The sequence below is a fragment of the Nelumbo nucifera genome, chromosome 7 (genome assembly GCF_055504915.1).
Source record: "Nelumbo nucifera cultivar China Antique chromosome 7, China Antique-T2T, whole genome shotgun sequence".
Classification (NCBI taxonomy): Eukaryota; Viridiplantae; Streptophyta; class Magnoliopsida; order Proteales; family Nelumbonaceae; genus Nelumbo; species Nelumbo nucifera.
The window spans coordinates 23,534,121-23,551,389 of NC_142655.1; the positions used below are offsets into that span (position 1 = coordinate 23,534,121).

At 39.0% G+C, this 17,269-nt stretch overlaps 1 protein-coding gene across 5 annotated transcripts in view; it reads right to left on the reverse strand.

The window, feature by feature from the left end:
• Positions 1-16,163, reverse strand: part of LOC104593522 (putative peptide/nitrate transporter At3g43790) — a 119,888-nt gene extending 103,725 nt beyond the window's left edge. For 2 of the 5 annotated variants that reach the window (XM_019197070.2, XM_010253410.3), the window contains exons 1-2: positions 15,929-16,163; positions 3,815-3,855 (exon numbers count right to left, since the gene is read on the reverse strand). In XM_019197070.2, coding sequence (XP_019052615.1) covers positions 3,815-3,855; positions 15,929-16,070 — 183 coding nt within the window. In that variant the 5' untranslated portion in view covers positions 16,071-16,163. Of the gene's footprint in view, positions 1-3,814; positions 3,856-4,001; positions 4,058-11,620; positions 11,700-15,928 lie in introns of those variants that run through there. The other 3 variants (XM_010253411.3, XM_088891727.1, XM_088891729.1) reach the window with 3 other exon arrangements.
• Between the last annotated feature and the right edge of the window lie 1,106 nt (positions 16,164-17,269).

The window sequence follows — 17,269 nt, forward strand, 5'->3', positions numbered from 1 at the left end:
AGACACCCTATTATCCTCGGGTTTCTCCTCAAGGGGAGAGCAGTGAGAGTAGGGGTTTAAGTCCTTGTCTTCAGGGGGAGAGCAGTGAGAGTGGGGTAGTTCCTTTACCTATTCCATTGGGTGATGGGAGCTGCAATGGTGAGGATGGCCAGAGGGATCAGGAGTTGAGGGGGAGCTACAATGGTGAGGGTGGTCAGAGGGATCAGGAGTTGAGGGTCTATCACAGGCGATGCAGGCAGGTTGATCCCGATCATCAGCAGTCCAGACCAGCTCCAATCTCATCTACAGCTCCGGGTCCAGACATTACAGTCCCAGGACCCACAGAGACTTCTTCTATTGTTGCCATTTCACCTCCTACAGATGACCTTGATCTTCCGATTGCAGTCCGTAAAGGGAAACGACATTGTACCACATCTACAGCCCACTGTATTTCCCATTTTTTATCCTATGATCGCCTATCTCCTACCTACAGGTCCTACCTTAGTTCCATTTCCAATGACCCTATTCCAAGAACAGTACAAGAGGCCCTATCAGTCCCGGAGTGGAGAGGTGCAATGCAAGTTGAAATGGATGCCCTGTTGAAAAATAATACCTGGGAGCTAGTTGACTTGCCCAAAGGAAAGAAACCAGTTGGGTGCAGATGGGTATTTACTGTGAAGCACAATGCGGATGGATCCATTGAGAGGTACAAAGCTCGGCTAGTTGCAAAAGGGTTCACTCAGACTTATGGTATAGATTACTTGGAGACATTTGCCCCGGTAGCCAAGATGACCACCATTCGGGTTCTATTATCTCTTGCAGCAAGCCACACTTGGCCTTTGTACCAAATGGATGTTAACAATGCCTTCCTGAATGGGGACTTGCAGGAAGAGGTTTACATGCAGTTGCCTCCTGGATACTATGATATAGAGACAGGTAAGAAGGTCTGTCGGCTCAATAAGGCATTGTATGGTTTGAAGCAGTCACCTAGAGCTTGGTTCGACAGATTCAGACTAGCTCTTGGAAAGTTCGGTTATGTACAGGCCCAGTCATATCATACACTGTTCATCAAGAGGGTGGAGTCTTCAGTGACACTACTTGCAGTATATGTTGATGATATTGTGGTGACAGGAAATGATAGCCATGAGATTGAGTCCCTCAAACAGCTCCTTCCATCAAGAGTTTGAGGTAAAAGATCTGGGTACACTACAGTATTGTTTGGGCATTGAGGTTGCTAGATCTAAATAGGGGATCTTTGTCTCTCAGAGGAAATATGTTTTAGATCTGTTGGCTGAAACTGGAAAGCTGGGTGTCAAACCTACAGAGACACCCATTGAACAAAACCACAGGATTAGTGCAGAGAGTGGGGAGTTGCTTGAAGACAAAGTTATGTTCCAGCGGTTGGTAGGAAAGCTCCTATATCTCTGCCTCACTCGGCCGTATATTACTTATATTGTTAGTGTTGTCAGCCAATACATGCATTCTCCTAGAACCACACATCTTCTTGCGGCAGAAAGAATTTTAGCCTACTTGAAGAGATACCCGGGTAGGGGTATACTGTTCAAGAACAATAACCACATGAAGGTGGAGGTCTATACAGATGCCAATTGGGCTGGGAGTGTTGATGACAGATGGTCTACCTCAGGATATTGTGCCCTTGTGGGAGGAAACATTGTCTCCTGGAGAAGTAAGAAACAAAGTGTTGTCTCCCGGTCTAGTGCTGAAGCAGAATACAGGTCCATGGCCAACGGAGTGGCTGAAATCCTATGGCTAAGATCTCTACTTGAGGAGTTGGGTATTGAGTATGAGAAGCCTCTGATGCTGTATTGTGATAATCAAGCAGCCATTAATATAGCACATAATCCAGTGCAGCATGACAGAACCAAACACATTGAAGTTGACCGACATTTTGTACGAGAGAGGGTCTCATCTCAAGAAATATGCCTCCCTTACATCACATCCAGTATGCAACTAGCAGATATCCTCACTAAAGCTGTATCAAGAAAGAAGCTAGAAGCGGATCTATCCAAGTTGGGAACGATAAACATTTACTCTCAACTTGAGGGGGAGTGTAGAGAAAGCTGTGGGGCCAATCTGTCCGTAGGGTAGAATATACCTAGTCTATCTGTTATGTTATTCTGTTATTCTAGTTCTGTTATTTACTTTTCAGGTTTTTATATTGTTAAGTGTTATGATGTAAACACCAAGGGCAAATATGTCCTTTCATGTAACTAGCATAACATATAAATATTAAATTGAAGTGGCGGCGACAGATTATTCAGAATCTGTCCTTCCTTTCAAACTTGTGTTCTACTGCTCTCTCACTAATCTTTCTCCTCTTTCTTCTTCACTTTCTCTTCTGTTCGAACCTGAAATTCCTTGGTGTCCAAGACTGATAGCAGTCTTGATCATCTTCACTTATAAATAATCACTAAGAAATTTGGAAAATTTTAAAAATTAGGGAGATATTCTAAAAACATGGAACTAGTTAATAAAACCTTCAAGGAATCATTAGAAGTATAATCACATATTTAACACCCAAAAAACAATAGCAAACAATTGTATAAGTAATAAGAAAAGACTAAGAGATTTAAATAGGTATCTTTCTCTTTGTCTCCCTTTTATTCTTTTAGCCATCTTCTCTTCATTATTTGTGTCATTTACTTGCCATTTTGAGTTTTATCTTTTTTCTACTATATGTTTTGATTAGATTGAGAATCCTCTTTTGTAATTGTGTGCCTTTATATCTTTTTTCTTCTAAAGTATAATAGCTTGTTAATTGAGTATGTCTTGGAACCGTGAACGTTTATTGACTTAACGTTTTGTACTTGATTTGTTTGGAAAACCGAGAAAAGCAATGACGAACCCATTTATTGACACTTAGGCCCCATTAGGTGTCACATCAACAAAACAGTGAATAAACGCCTACACGTTTGGGAAAGCACTAAAATGAAGCTTCCCCCAACGGTAGGCGCGCACATAAACCAAAGTCTACTTTGCAAGTCCCTATGCATACGGATTCACATAATGGGGGAAATGCTGAAGTGGCACCTATGTGGCAGCATTTATTCAATAAACGCCCACGATTCCAAACACATGCTGAATCATAACAAAATAGTAAGCCAGTCATCCAAATCACCAAATCCCTTTTTTGAATAATTCTTTAAGGAAAAGAGCATCATTAAAATACCACTGAAAAAATCGGATTCTTTAAGGAAAAGATTTTTAAAAATTTAAGATTTTAAGCCTTCAATATAAGGAAAAGAACACCATTAAAATATCGCTGAAAAAATATTATTCTTTAAGGAAAAGATTTCTAAAAAATTAAGATTTTAAACCTTCAAAATATATAAATATTGTTGAAATAATAGAGATAATAGGAAAAAATATTCTTGAAAGTTTTGTATCGCAACCTAGCAAAATGGGGAAGCATTCCAAATCTTCCCGATATTGCAAATCATGGTTAAACAATCAACCACTGGATTCCAGTTGAATTCTCCTAGTAATATTGCATGTCAACTCTATATTTTGATTTTATTTTTTTTTTTTTTTGTTCAATGTGGAAACATTTCTTGTGTCACTACTCACTAGAAAAGCCACCCATCCTTAAATTATTTGATATTCTATTTATTGTCTGAATTTCATTTCCTATGTTCATGCCAAAACCCAATATGAAATTGTGAATTTGTGATTTGATCAAGGTTTGTCCAACACCATTGAGAACATCTTATATGAATATAAAAGAATATTTGTAACTAGAAACTTCTCTTTCCATGCTTATTTGAACTCATTGGGAGAAATTAATAACTAAAAGTCCCACCGATGGTAGACATACCATGAAGTACATATATGGAAAGAGTGATGAGATTGGCAAAGCTGGAAAAGGTAGACCAAAAACAATAAAGCATTAGGGGATAAATAGGAAAAGCAATATGGAAAGTTAATCAGACTGATGATAAGGATAAACTAAATTAAAAAAGATCAAATATGGCGTGCCGTAAACAAAAAGATAAGAGAATCACCTATAATCATATTGCGAAGATAACCCATAATAAGTTCCTAAAGGTTGTCTATTAGGCTGGAGTTAAGGACCATAAAACAAGGACAGAAAATCAAACTTCATAATTTAAGCTTTCAAATAAATTTTCATTTATAATAAAAGGAAAACCTTAAGCTCCAACATTTATCAAGGAATCAACATGAAAAGAGGGAAAAAGCATTAAAACCAAGCAAGAAAAAAAAAAATATTTTTTTTCATGAGGGAGCAAGCAATAGTCATGAAATAGTTTTTATGCTTCTGCAGCTCTGCTATTATGGTATTGTCAATATCATTCCTACTGGTTTGTAAGATATTACAACATGTTCTTTAATGACTACATGATCAAACCAGAGTCAAATTTCTTCATAACAGTTGAAAACAACCCACTTGATGTATGGAACTGTTTGAGATTAGATGCAAACCAGAAAATAAACAAACAAGAGAGGAAGAGAAGAGAGAGCTAGCGGCAATTAGAGAGTAAGATATTCGAACATAACCTCACTCTAACACTCTAAACATCTTATTAATAAGTTAATCTTTGACAAATTACAGAGAGGCCCTTGAGAGGGCAGGAAAATACAAAAATAGAACATTACAGAGTATGGGCCCAAAATGAGGCCCACAACAGAGAGAAACATAACATAACATGAAATGACAGTCTATGGGCCATTCGGCCCATCTTCTCTACACTCCCCCTCAAGCTGAGCATAGATGTTAATCATGCCCAGCTTGCCAGTGTCATGTTGAAGCCTTGCCTTGGAAATGCCCTTGGTGAGGAAATCTGTCAATTGTCCTTCAGAAGTAATGAATGGAAGACACACTTCACCGGAGGAGACTCTTTCTCGAATAAAGTGTCTATCGACCTCAATATGTTTGGTTCTATCATGTTGTACCGGGTTGTGAGCAATGTTGATGGCAGCCTGATTATCACAGTACAACATCATGGATTTGTCATGATCAATCCCAAGTTCTTCCATCAAGGACCTTAGCCACAACAATTCCGAGACTCCATGTGCCATGGCTCTATATTCTGCTTCTGCAGAGGATCGGGCCACAACTGATTGTTTCTTACTCCTCCAAGAGACAACATTACTAGCCACCAGACTGCAATACCTTGAAATAGATCTTCTATCATCAATATTTCCAGCCCAATCAGCATCAGTATAGGCTTCAAGTTTCAGATGACCATGTTTGGCAAATAGAATTCCTTTTCCTGGAGAGCCTTTTAGATAGCACAAAATCCGCTCTGCTGCTGCCATATGGGTATCTCTAGGAGTATGCATGAACTGGCTAATGCAATTGACAGCATACGCAATATCTGGCCTAGTCATGCACAGGTACAGAAGCTTCCCAAGAAGTATTTGAAAGACTCCTTTGTCTTCCAACAAAGTTCCATCTGAAGCTGAAAGTTTGTGACTCATATCAATAGGAGTTGCAGCTGATCTTGCACCCAATTTTCCAGTTTCAGACAACAAATCAAGGACATATTTCCTCTGGGAAATAAGAATCCCATCCCTGGATCTGGCAACTTCTATGCCAAGGAAGTATCTCAACTCCCCCAGATCCTTAATCTTGAAATCTGTACAGAGGAAAGACTTAAGGGCCAGAATGCCTGAGGCATCATCACTAGTCACTATAATGTCATCAACATACACAATGAGATACACTGCTAGAGATCCACTTTTCTTCACAAAAAGAGTATGATCTGACTGTGTCTGAACATAGCCGAATTTAACAAGTGCAGCTCTAAATCTCTCAAACCAGGCTCTAGGAGATTGTTTGAGGCCATAAAGAGATTTCTTCAGTTTACATACCTTTCCTTGCATATCTTTCCCATACATTCTTGGAGGAAGACACATGTCGACCTCCTCATGTAAGTCACCATTCAGAAATGCATTCTTTACATCTAACCGATAGAGAGGCCAATCAAAGTGAGTTGCCAGAGATAAAAGAACCCTCACAGATATCATCTTAGCAATAGGGGCAAAAGTCTCCAAATAATCAATCCCATATGTCTATGTGTAGCCTTTTGCAACAAGTCTGACCTTGTGCCTCTCAATAGTCCCATCTACCCTGTATTTAATGATAAAAACTCACTTGCACCCAACTGGATCCTTCCCTTCAAGCAAATCCAACACCTCCCAAGTACCATTTTCATGTAGAGCATCCATTTCAGTCTACATGGCATCTCTCCATTCTGGAATCCCAAGAGCTTCTGATACAGACCTAGGAATGGGGTTAGAAGCAATTGAGGAAAGGTAGGCACAGTATGAGTAGGTCATAAGAAAGGTGTTTGGAAATGCAGTGTGCCACTTTCGCTTTCCTTTCCTAACAGCAATGGGAACATCAAGATCTGGGAAGGATGATTCCAAGGGAGTTGAAGCAGTACCTGTTATCTCATCTGTGATTGGGAGTGTATGAGCCTCATCTGTTGTAAGGGAAACCACTTGCTCATTCCTGGATCTCTGCCTTTGATACACTTTGGGATTATGGGTAGAACGAGGAGGTAAAGAAATAAGAGCACTAGGACAAGAGGAATGAAGTGGTTGATCCTCCTCTGATTCATTTGGTGAGGATACAGGTTTGTCAAGAGACTCAACTGGGACAGGAAGGGGAAGAGCAAAAACTTGTGACAGACTCTCCCCCTGTTGACAATGTCCTTCTTGAGAGGAACCATAAAAAGGAGAAAGTTCATCAAAGGTAACATCCATAGAAACATGTCGGGTGCCAGTCTTTGGATCAAAACAACAATAACCCTTTTGTGTGGGGGAGTAACCAAGGAAGATGCATTTGTGGGCTTTTGGTTCAAACTTGTGTCTCTACACATTTGGAATGTGAACATAACAGGTATAGCCAAACACACGAAGAGGAATTGGGAAGAGATCCTTGTCTGGATGAAGAAGACTGAAGGGGGATTTAAACCCTAAAACCCTGGATGGCATACGGTTTATTAAATAGGTAGCAGTAAGTACAGCATCACCCCAAAATCATGTGGGAACATATGAGGCAAATAAAAGGCTCCTTGCAACTTCAACAATATGTCTATTTTTCCTCTCAGCAACTCCATTTTGTTCAGGGGTTCTAACACAGGAGCTTTGGTGAATAACCCCCATGTCAGAGAGAAACAAGGATAAACTCTTCTCAAAATACTCTTTTGCATTGTCAGATCTGAAAACCTTAATTCTAGTATCAAATTGAGTTAAAACAAACTCATGGAATTGCCTCACAAGTCTCGGGACTGCATCTCGGGATTTCATTAAGTATATCCAAGTGAATCTAGAAAAGTCATCAATAAACAGGATAAAATATCTGTAAGCCCCCATAGAGGATAAGTGGTAAGACCCCCACACATCAGAGTGTACGATATGAAAAAAAAAAGAATATCTTTTATTGCTCACAGGGTAATTTTTTCTACAATGCTTTGACAACTGACATGACTCACAATTGAGACTGGACACACTGACTCCCTTAAACAGTTTGGGAAGCAAATGACTTAAAGCAGAAAAAGGTAAATGACCCAACCGACAATGACTCAACATAATTTGACTGACAAACTCTGAAGAAGTAGAACCAAAAGCAACATTCTTGGGATGATCAAAGCATTGGCCAGGGGTGTCGAGCAAGTATATTCCATTCGCTTCATGGCCACTCCCAATCACCTTCCGAGACTTCAGGTCCTAAAACACACAGTGAGAAGGGAAAAAGGTTACACAACAATTCAATGACTTGGTCAAGCTACTTATAGATAACAAGTTAGTATTTAACTTAGGTACATGAAGAGTGGAAGATAAGAGTAAAGAGTTTGTAGGCTTGACAGTTCCCTTGCCAGAAATAGAGGCAAGAGAACCATCAGCTAAGGTGATTTTGTCACGACCAGGAAGCAAATCATATGACACAAACAAAGTGGAAAGGTTGGTCATGTGATCAGAAACACCTGAGTCAATGATCCAAGGGGTCTTGGGATTACCTGAGGTGGATGCATGGTTAGCAGAAGCCCTTATACCTGAGTGAGCAAATGCGGTGGTGGCTGGACTTCCAGAAGGGTTGGATGATGAAGTTACACCTTCAAGTTGGCTGATCATCTTTCCAAACTTCTCATATTCAGCTTTCATGGCTGCCAATTGTGCACTGGCAGACTCAACCTCTGTATCTGTACTTGTGGCTGCATGTGCACTTCCTGTCTTTCTACTATCATTCTTCTTTTGGAATCGGATAAGGACAAGACTGGGATGCAATTTCCAGCACTTGTCCTTGGTGTGTTTCGGCTTCTTGCAATGTTCACACACCACCTCCTTCTTTCTTGTGCCACTGGGTGCTCCTGTAACCCCTTTGGGTTTAATTCCCATATTTGCAAAATGATCATTGATACTGACTCCTTGAACCTGCACTTGCCTCATACTTTCTTCACTACTGACCAAAGCATATGCTTGAGACAATGAAACATCTTCCTTGGACAAGATGTTTTTCTTTGTAATGTCATATTCAGAATTCAGCCCTATCAACTCAAAGACCCTATTCCTTTCAACCAATTTCCTGTATGTTTCAGCATCCTTAGAGGTATCCTATGTCATAGTCTCTATCAAATCAATCTCTTGCCATAGAGATTTTAGGGCTGAGAAGTATGCTGCAAGTGACTTCTCCCCCTGTCTTAGATTCTTCACATCACTTCTCAGTTTGTAAGCTCTGGCAACATTCAACTTTTGGGAGTAAGTTTCTGCAACACTATCCCAGATTTCTTTAGCCAAGTTCATCCACAAATAATGCTGACTAATCTGTGGCGGCATTGAGTTCACAAGGCACCCAATCAATGTGTAGTTTTCTTGCACCCATCTCTCATAAGATGGATCATCCTCTGGAGGAGTTTTCTTTCTCCCAGAAATAAAACCCCATTTTCCTTTGCTACAAGTATGGATTTTCACTGATTGTGACCAAGCCAAGTAGTTGGTCCATCAAGCTTAACTGTAGTTATAGCCAGCATAGAATCGGTTGGGATTCCCAAAATCTGTCCATATTCAGCAGCATTCTTGTTTTCAAGGCTTGAGAAATCCATAATGTAAAGGCTCCAATTAGGATTTTCAATAGGTTTCCCAAGGTACTGGGGTCTTGATGAGTTTAGTTTGAGCTGAATAGGCAACAACAACTAGCTCACAGAATCAGTTCAATCTTGATAACTGTGACAGTCCAGTTCGGTGGTAGTTCTTTCTATACTGTTTCAGCCTTCAAAGGACACCCAGCAAACCTCCAAACACAAGGTATTTCAGGTTCCCAACAGCCGTTGTCCCAAAGAGAAGAAAAAAGGTCACAGTCCTTAAGAGACCTTTTGTCGAACACTCAGTGTGCAGTAGTTAACAGCCTACTATTAACTAGAAGAAACCACTTCAAAGTGTTCAGTATAGGTCCAAGAAGAGGCTGGGATGAAGATGAGACTAGTACCACTCAGTTTAGATCAGTTTCAGCAGCTTGGCAGTCCAATAATCAGCCGAATAGCACTTCCAAAACAACCCAGAAATTTCTGAGTAGAATCGGTCCAACAACAGTGGGCCGAATGGAGGTGGGCTTTGAATGCTTTAACAGTCCTCCCAAACAACAAAAAATAACCCAACAAAGGACTGAGAAAAGACTTACAGTAAGAGAGTCTCTGGTTTGAACTATAAACCAGGCCGAACACTTGTTCTCTGAAATAACTTCGAAATTCTTTTTCTCTGATTTCAAATCAGGCCAAACAACTTGCTCTCTAATTCTTCCTGGTCACCGAACCCTTCTCCAAGTGTATAGAAACTTGGGCACCCTCCAATGACCTCCAAGAACCAGGCGGATGACTATAAATTTTCAGCCCTAGAACCTCCTCATGCAGTTGGCGGAACTAGAACCACATGAGGGACACGCCAAGCAATGACCCGCTCTGATACCAAGTTGAAAATAACCCATTTGATGTATGGAACTATTTGAGATTAGATGCAAACCAGAAAATAAACAAACAAGAGAGGAAGAGAAGAGAGAGTTGGCGGCAATGAGTGTTAGAGAGTAAGAGATTCGAACATAACCTCACTCTAACACTCTAAACATCTTATTAATAAGTTAATCTTTGACAAATTACAGAGAGACCCTTGAGAGGGCAGGAAAATACAAAAACAGAACATTACAGAGTATGTGCCCAGAATGAGGCCCACAACAGAGAGAAACATAACATAACATGAAATGACAGTCTATGGGCCATTTGGCCATCTTCTCTACAATAACATTGTAGAGGAGGCTTTCAATATCCACATTCATGATAACATTGTGTATATTATTGCTAAGTTGGAGCAACTAATTAAACTCATAGACAGTCATTTCAACAATCACCATCCAAGGACACCTCTCCCTAATTAAAACTACAATTTCAGTGGAGCCAAACTCTTGTGCAAAATTAGTAAAATGAAATATAGAAAGACATTCTTTTCTTTTCTTATCAGAAATGTGGCATGTATAAGAAAGATAAATTAACATGGATAAAAGATGATAGAATAGTCTTACAATGAAAAACATAGATATCTCTATGTTTATTAAATTCAATCAACTGAACCTAGTGACAATGGGATTTGATCCCAAGCCTCTATTGCAACCAGACAAAGAACTTACCAACTGAGCCACCATTGGCAGGTTAACTTGCACAGTTGGACCCCTAACTAGGATAAGGCTTTTTTGAGTTGAGTTGAGTTGTAGTACCAGTATTGGAACTGTTAATCAGCACACTAACAATGTAATATAAACTTAAACATTCCAAGGATACAAAATTTCTGGGTACTTGCAACACTAAAAGATCTTTTTGTAACTTTAAGTGGTGTTTCAAAAGACTTGAAGTTCCTTTCCTACTTGTTAGAGAAAAAATAATAACTCTTTCCATACTTGAAATTTAGCACATCAGTTAGATTTTTTGGTAAAAAGTGAACATGGAACATCAGTTAAATTCAGTATTCCATATTTCATGACAAAATTCTTTTATATCATTCTGTTGAAATATGTTACTTCGTGATTCAGTTCTTCCATCAAGGGTAATTTAGTCCTCTCTTGCAACTAAAACTTGCTTACAGCATTGTGATAAAGAGCCATTACACAATGTTGGTCCTAGCTACCTTTGGCATTTTTTGCACAATGGCAGCCCTCACACTGGAATCCGTTTTCTCATTCTTGTCGGCCCAAGATTTTACCATTGCACCAAGCAATAGCACCTACTTACAACATTATAATGTTAAGTTCAGGCAAAATTAAAACCATAAACATGAGAACACATCCTAAAAATACCCAATGAAGATAATGCTTCTTCCCCTCAATTGAGTAAGGTTTTGTTCCTTTCATCTCTCTACACAGTTGACCATTACTTGATTCACTAAACAAATTTATAAAGAAAATCAATTATAATATGAGATTACTTTTGGCACCGTATCCAGCTGGAGCAAGTCAATAGAATGGATGGCTTTTCCTAATAAAGATCATAATTGCAGTTACCTAACTTCAAAAGGGGAGGGAAACACTATAAATAATTCAATTGTAGCAATGCTGGATAGCAAAAGAACGAACAAAAAAAAAAAAAAAAACAAAGAACAGATAAAAAAACGTTACCCAATGTTGGTCCTGGCTATCCCGCATCTTGGGAGGAGTGGACTTCGAGGTAATTTTTGGCATCTTGTACACAAAGTGGCCGCTCTCATACTCAAACTCACGTTCATCGACCGAACGCATAATGCACCAATAACAGAATGGTGCTTTATGGAATGTCAGGTTTTTGCGATATAATGAGGTAATATTTACTGTGAATGCATGCTGACTGTCAGCCCCAAGGCATTCAGTTAGGAAGGAAGAAGCGCCGAAGTTATTTTTCATCTACTCTTCGGGAATGATTGTTGGTTGTTTGCTAAATCTGACCTCCATAATTGTCATGCCATTATGAAGATTCTAAATCAATTCAGTATCCTATCAGGCCAAGCAATCAATAATAAAAAATCCCAAAGACCCGCTGTCCGCTCTCAAGGATTTTCAGGATTATAATTGGAAGGGCCACAGAAAATGTCTAGGGCCCCCTGCTGGGAAATCACAATTGAAAGTGAAGCCCTCTTCTCTTGGAAGCGGTTGGAAGGGCTCTCTGCCGTCGCACACAGGGAAGAAAGTTCAGATGGAGACATGGAGTAGCCATTGCTAACCTTGACCCTGCCTATACTGTTTCATTTCAAGCTCATGGAGGATCCCCGTAATTGCATTAATGGTTAATTGGCCGGCCTCCGAGGCTCCGGGAAGAAGGATGACAAACGAAAGATCCATGGGAATAACAGAGCACGACTCTGTCATAACCTTCAAGATTTCATCACTGCTCTATTAAGACTGCAGTATACTCGAACTAAGTGACCAACCGTCAGTGTTTGCAGCGAATCCGACGCCGATCTCGACAGCATCTACTGCAAACATGGCGTGTAAAATAGGCTACGTAAGCAATCCGAGGTCGACTGCCGGCGTAAAAAGAGCGGGATTCGGAGCCCAGAACTCGGATTTGAAACTTACAAAACGGTCCTCACACCGTCCTCACATCCCTTGCAGCTGTACATTTAGAATATCTCCATATTTATAAAAACTCCAGATCTGCTACTCACAAAATCGTCCTACATCTATACCCTTAAACACCATTGCCTGTAATCGGAGCATCAACGCATGAGTGAAAATTTTCTGACAGTCAACTAAAATAATAAACGTGATAGTAAATCAGGTGTTATTTATCAAAATTTACCAATGGGTTTTGATTGACCAAAAATCTTCTAATATCATATCTTTCTCCGTATCATAAATTTCCCTTTTATTTAAATATATATATATATATATATTAAATACTATATAATATAAAATATTTTATATTTTACATTGCTATAGGCCTGTAAGCATGACCTAAGCCTAAGCCCATATTTCAGGCCCAGGGTCAGTGCCTAGGCTAGGATCCTTATAATTGGTGCTAAGCTGGACTTGGCTCATGAGCACCACTAGGATTTACTATGGTTCATAACGGTAATATGAGGTGTGTTTTTTCTCACCAAGTATCAGCCAAGCATGCCAACATTTTAGAACTAGCAAATGTCTTGATAGCAAGCAACACTCACAAATGGGCCGAGTTATATTGGGTTCAACCCTAACTCAACCTAAGGTTTTGAACCCCTAACTCTAACTAAAAACAAACCGACCTTCAACTCAACTTAATCAATCTTAATCCCAACCCAACTTAAAATTCTTCAACCTTAGTCCAGCCTAAAGTTGACTTGAGTTGGGCCCAGTCCAACCATTCTCCCATTTTCTTAAAATCTTGTAAAATCTCTCAAATTGTTTTGGTCTAAGAGACCTAAATTCAACTTTCATTATCATAAATTGATCATACTTTTATTGGCATTTTATTGTTTGACGTATTTATTGATTTTTTATTATAAAAATAAAAAAGAAACATGTCAAATAATATGACTATTATGAATTATGATAGATCTTATCAAAAATATGAAATTATAAAATCAACAATAATAAAGAAAAATTATGGAATGAAAATCACCAATGACAACTTGTCATTAGGGTTAAAGGTTCAAAGTTAAGATGGATGGATTTTGATAATATGCGATAGGAGGATAATACATGTATATTAGTAATAATAGATTTGGGTTCAGGTTGCTCGAGGGGTCAAACCTAACCCAACTCCAACCTAACTTTTCAGATTGGGTTTGGGCTAACCAGCTCAAGTTGCAGCCATATTACCATCCAAAGTTTAAGGTTAAGGCTGCTGAAGAATTTCAACTACATGGGTCTTAGGGTTTGGGTCCATTGAAATTTTGTCAAATTCCCAGCCCAATCCAACATGTTTGACTAGATTCCACCAACAAGATAGATTCCAATACCCTTCTTCCAACATGATCTAATTAGATCACATGACATCATCGGAAGATGTTCTCAATACACGGCGGGAATATGCTGTGGGGCGTTGTGAGGCGAAGATATGAACTCTGATCTAACACTCCACATCTCATACATGGCAGGTCCCAATTTTATGATGAGTTATAATCTCATGGTAAGATGTGCCTTTATCAGATAATGTTGGAAAGGTGTTGGAAGGTATTTTATTGGCAGGAGATCCCAACATTTTTTACCACCCTTGCTATTGGCTCCAAGGACCAGGATAGGATCTCGGAGCTGCTGCAACAATGGTAACACAACTTGCAACCGCCCAATAAAAACACAAACATCATTTGCATTTATTTTTACTTCAAAACACTGAATGATTTGTTATTTGTCAAAAAAATTGTTGGACTATGATTTTAATTTATACTAGTGGCACAGTTTGAAAAGAGCATAAATACAAAAATATACAGTACAAATACGTAAAAAAAAGTCCAAATTGAGCCACCACGACTATAATTGTATCGGATTTGGATTGGACCAGCTATACATGTCGAATTATAAGAAGACCAAATTCGTAACTTCATAGGTCTCATATTCGGATTTAGGTCCCATAGGTTTTTCAGAATTTTGGGTTTTATTCGAGTCCGTTTCACCACCTTCATAATTAAAGAAGATTATTATGAATCAGGTCATAGATTTGGGTTTTGGTTGGGTCCAAGCCCAGGCTATAGCCCTTACAAAAGGTGTTAAACCTAGATTGGATTAGGCTATGATGACCCGCAATGATAAATTTTACTAAACCATGTGCCTGTTTGTAGAGGCTTTCATTAGGGATGCAATCGAGTTGAGTTGAATCGAGCTTGAATAACTAATCGAGCTTAGCTTGACATTTGAACTTGGTTGGAATTGAACTTAAACTTGAGTTACTCGATTAGAGCTTGGTTAGATTGCATCCCTAACTCATCATTGCAAGATAAGCCCCGCATGGAAAGCTATGAAATTATACTTAGGAAAAAAAAACCCGAAAACCAAAAATAAGCTTAAACGAGCTGAGAAATCTATTTTTGATAGCTTAGCTTAATCAACATAGAAGCCCTCCCAAATGGGTCCTCTCTCTCATAGTCTCACATAGATAATTGGACTTCCATCTTAATTGAATCTAATGGGTCAGATCATCAGATCCGGTTATCAAAGAGATGCAATTTTTAAAATAAGAACCCGATCCATTTATGTAAACAGATTAGACAGAAATAATCAAATCGGACTATAGCCCCATATGGTGATGCCCTGGTTTTTCATGGTAGGAGCTTCAAGAGAACGGAAAAATCCTGCCATTCTATCACTGTCCAACTATTATTAGGACATGGACACAACCAAGGTCGAAGCATTTTCTCAACGGTCAATAAATACAAACATGATGGAGACGGAATTTAAAAAATAAAAGCAGAGAATTCGGTCTTCTTAATTCAAAACAAAGATACTGTGCAAGGTGCAAATCAGCTGGTTGCTAAGGTCTCGTGTTGGTCGTTGCAGAGATTTGGAATTCAATCTCATATGCACCTGGGTTTCGGGGTATTTCCACATCTGAGTCTGAATTGATTGATGGAATTTCATGTTAGGCTGTATTTGGAATCGGTGTAAATTAAGAACGATGTAAAAGTTTACACCGGTTAGATTTTGTTCAAGTTTGGTGTAAATTAAGAAAGAGCTATGCCTAACCACACAGTTACTGTGAAAAATCTGATGTGAACAATCACATTTTAAAATATGGTATAAAAATCGTGTGAACAATCACAGCCCTCAACCTCTTAATTATTAACTCTAACGTATACTAGTATATAATATAAATATGGATGTAATTCAGAAAAAATTCAGTCTCTAACCTCTGAGAAATCACAGTTCATTTGGTTGCCTCACTGATCGGATAGTAGTTGAACGTGGGAAGATGTATTTTGAGCAATTCAAGAGATATCATTAAAGAACAAGTCTGGATTAAATTAACCCACTCACCGGTGCAGAGTGATACAACCCAGATATACAAGAACTTCTTGTAAGGAATTTGTTGCTGCGACTCCTTCAGCCGATCCACCTCGCAACCTGGGCAGCCATTGTAGTACACCTTTTTCAGAAGAGTTTCTCTGTTCTCCGCCATTAATGCAAGCTCAACGAAGAGCTAACAGTGTCTCAAACTCAGAAGTTGCCGACAATTTCTCTTGTTTAGTACTGAGCGTACGTAGCATAAAAAAAAGCAGTGCACCACCCAAATTATGGAATATTTGGAGCCCACCACCACCCAAACGTAGCATCTTTATCTTTATTGTTTATGTATCTGTGACAGGAAGATTAATTTTCTTTATTTTTATGGTTTAAGGGGGATGATTATGGGCAGCTTCTGAAGCTTAATAAACTTCTAAAACTTATTTCTTTTTTATTGGATAAAATACTTAAACCTGACTGACGTTTTTGATAAGGCTCAGTTTGGAAAGAGTATAAATACAATTATGTTGAGTACAAAATTTTACATTTTGTATGTATTTGCACTCTATAAATCTGTATTCATAAATACTGAAGCCTCCCCTCTTTTGAAAAATGACTAAACTCCTTTCATGGGTGAAGCCCCGGAAAAAAACTTCAAGAGGACTATACAAAGAAGAATACAATAGAATTAGGTGTACGAGTTCTTGACATTAAACAGGCTTCAAGCTTCAATGGTCAAGTCGCCTTTTTTTTAACTAGCTAGTTTTATGCACTCGGGATTTCTTACTCACTTTTCCTACCCACTGTCTATTGGCATGTGAATTGGAGCCACACATCTCTATTATGAATTGAGAAATGTATGACTCCAATTCACTGCGGGTAGAGAGTGGGTAGAAAAAGTGAGTAGAAAATCTGGGCTCAGTTCTATGATGATATGGATGTAGCCTGCACCACATAGGTACATAAGAAAACTAATAAAACAATAACTAAAATGAGGCTGCGAAGCACCATAATTAATATTGGGGCAATAGTACCCCGTGGTGTAGTTGAGACCATGAAAAAAACCTGTGGCCAATATTTTGGGCATGACAAATAATACACCGGTGGGGTTTGAACCACACTAGACCACAACCAACACTGCCTAGGTATGATTACTGTAGTGATCAATTTCACTTCTCTCTCCCCCTCCCCTTTCCCCTTCGGATAACTTTTCTTCTTCTTGATATTTTTGGGTCTGGTTTAGTGTGATCAAATCCCCAAACCAATTTAGTCAAAGAGAAATCGTTTCTGTCTGGCGACAAACTGCATTTTACCGGGTAAAAGTTTTGAATTATTTTCCCTCTCTAGCTACATTCTGGCAAGTTCTCTCCATGA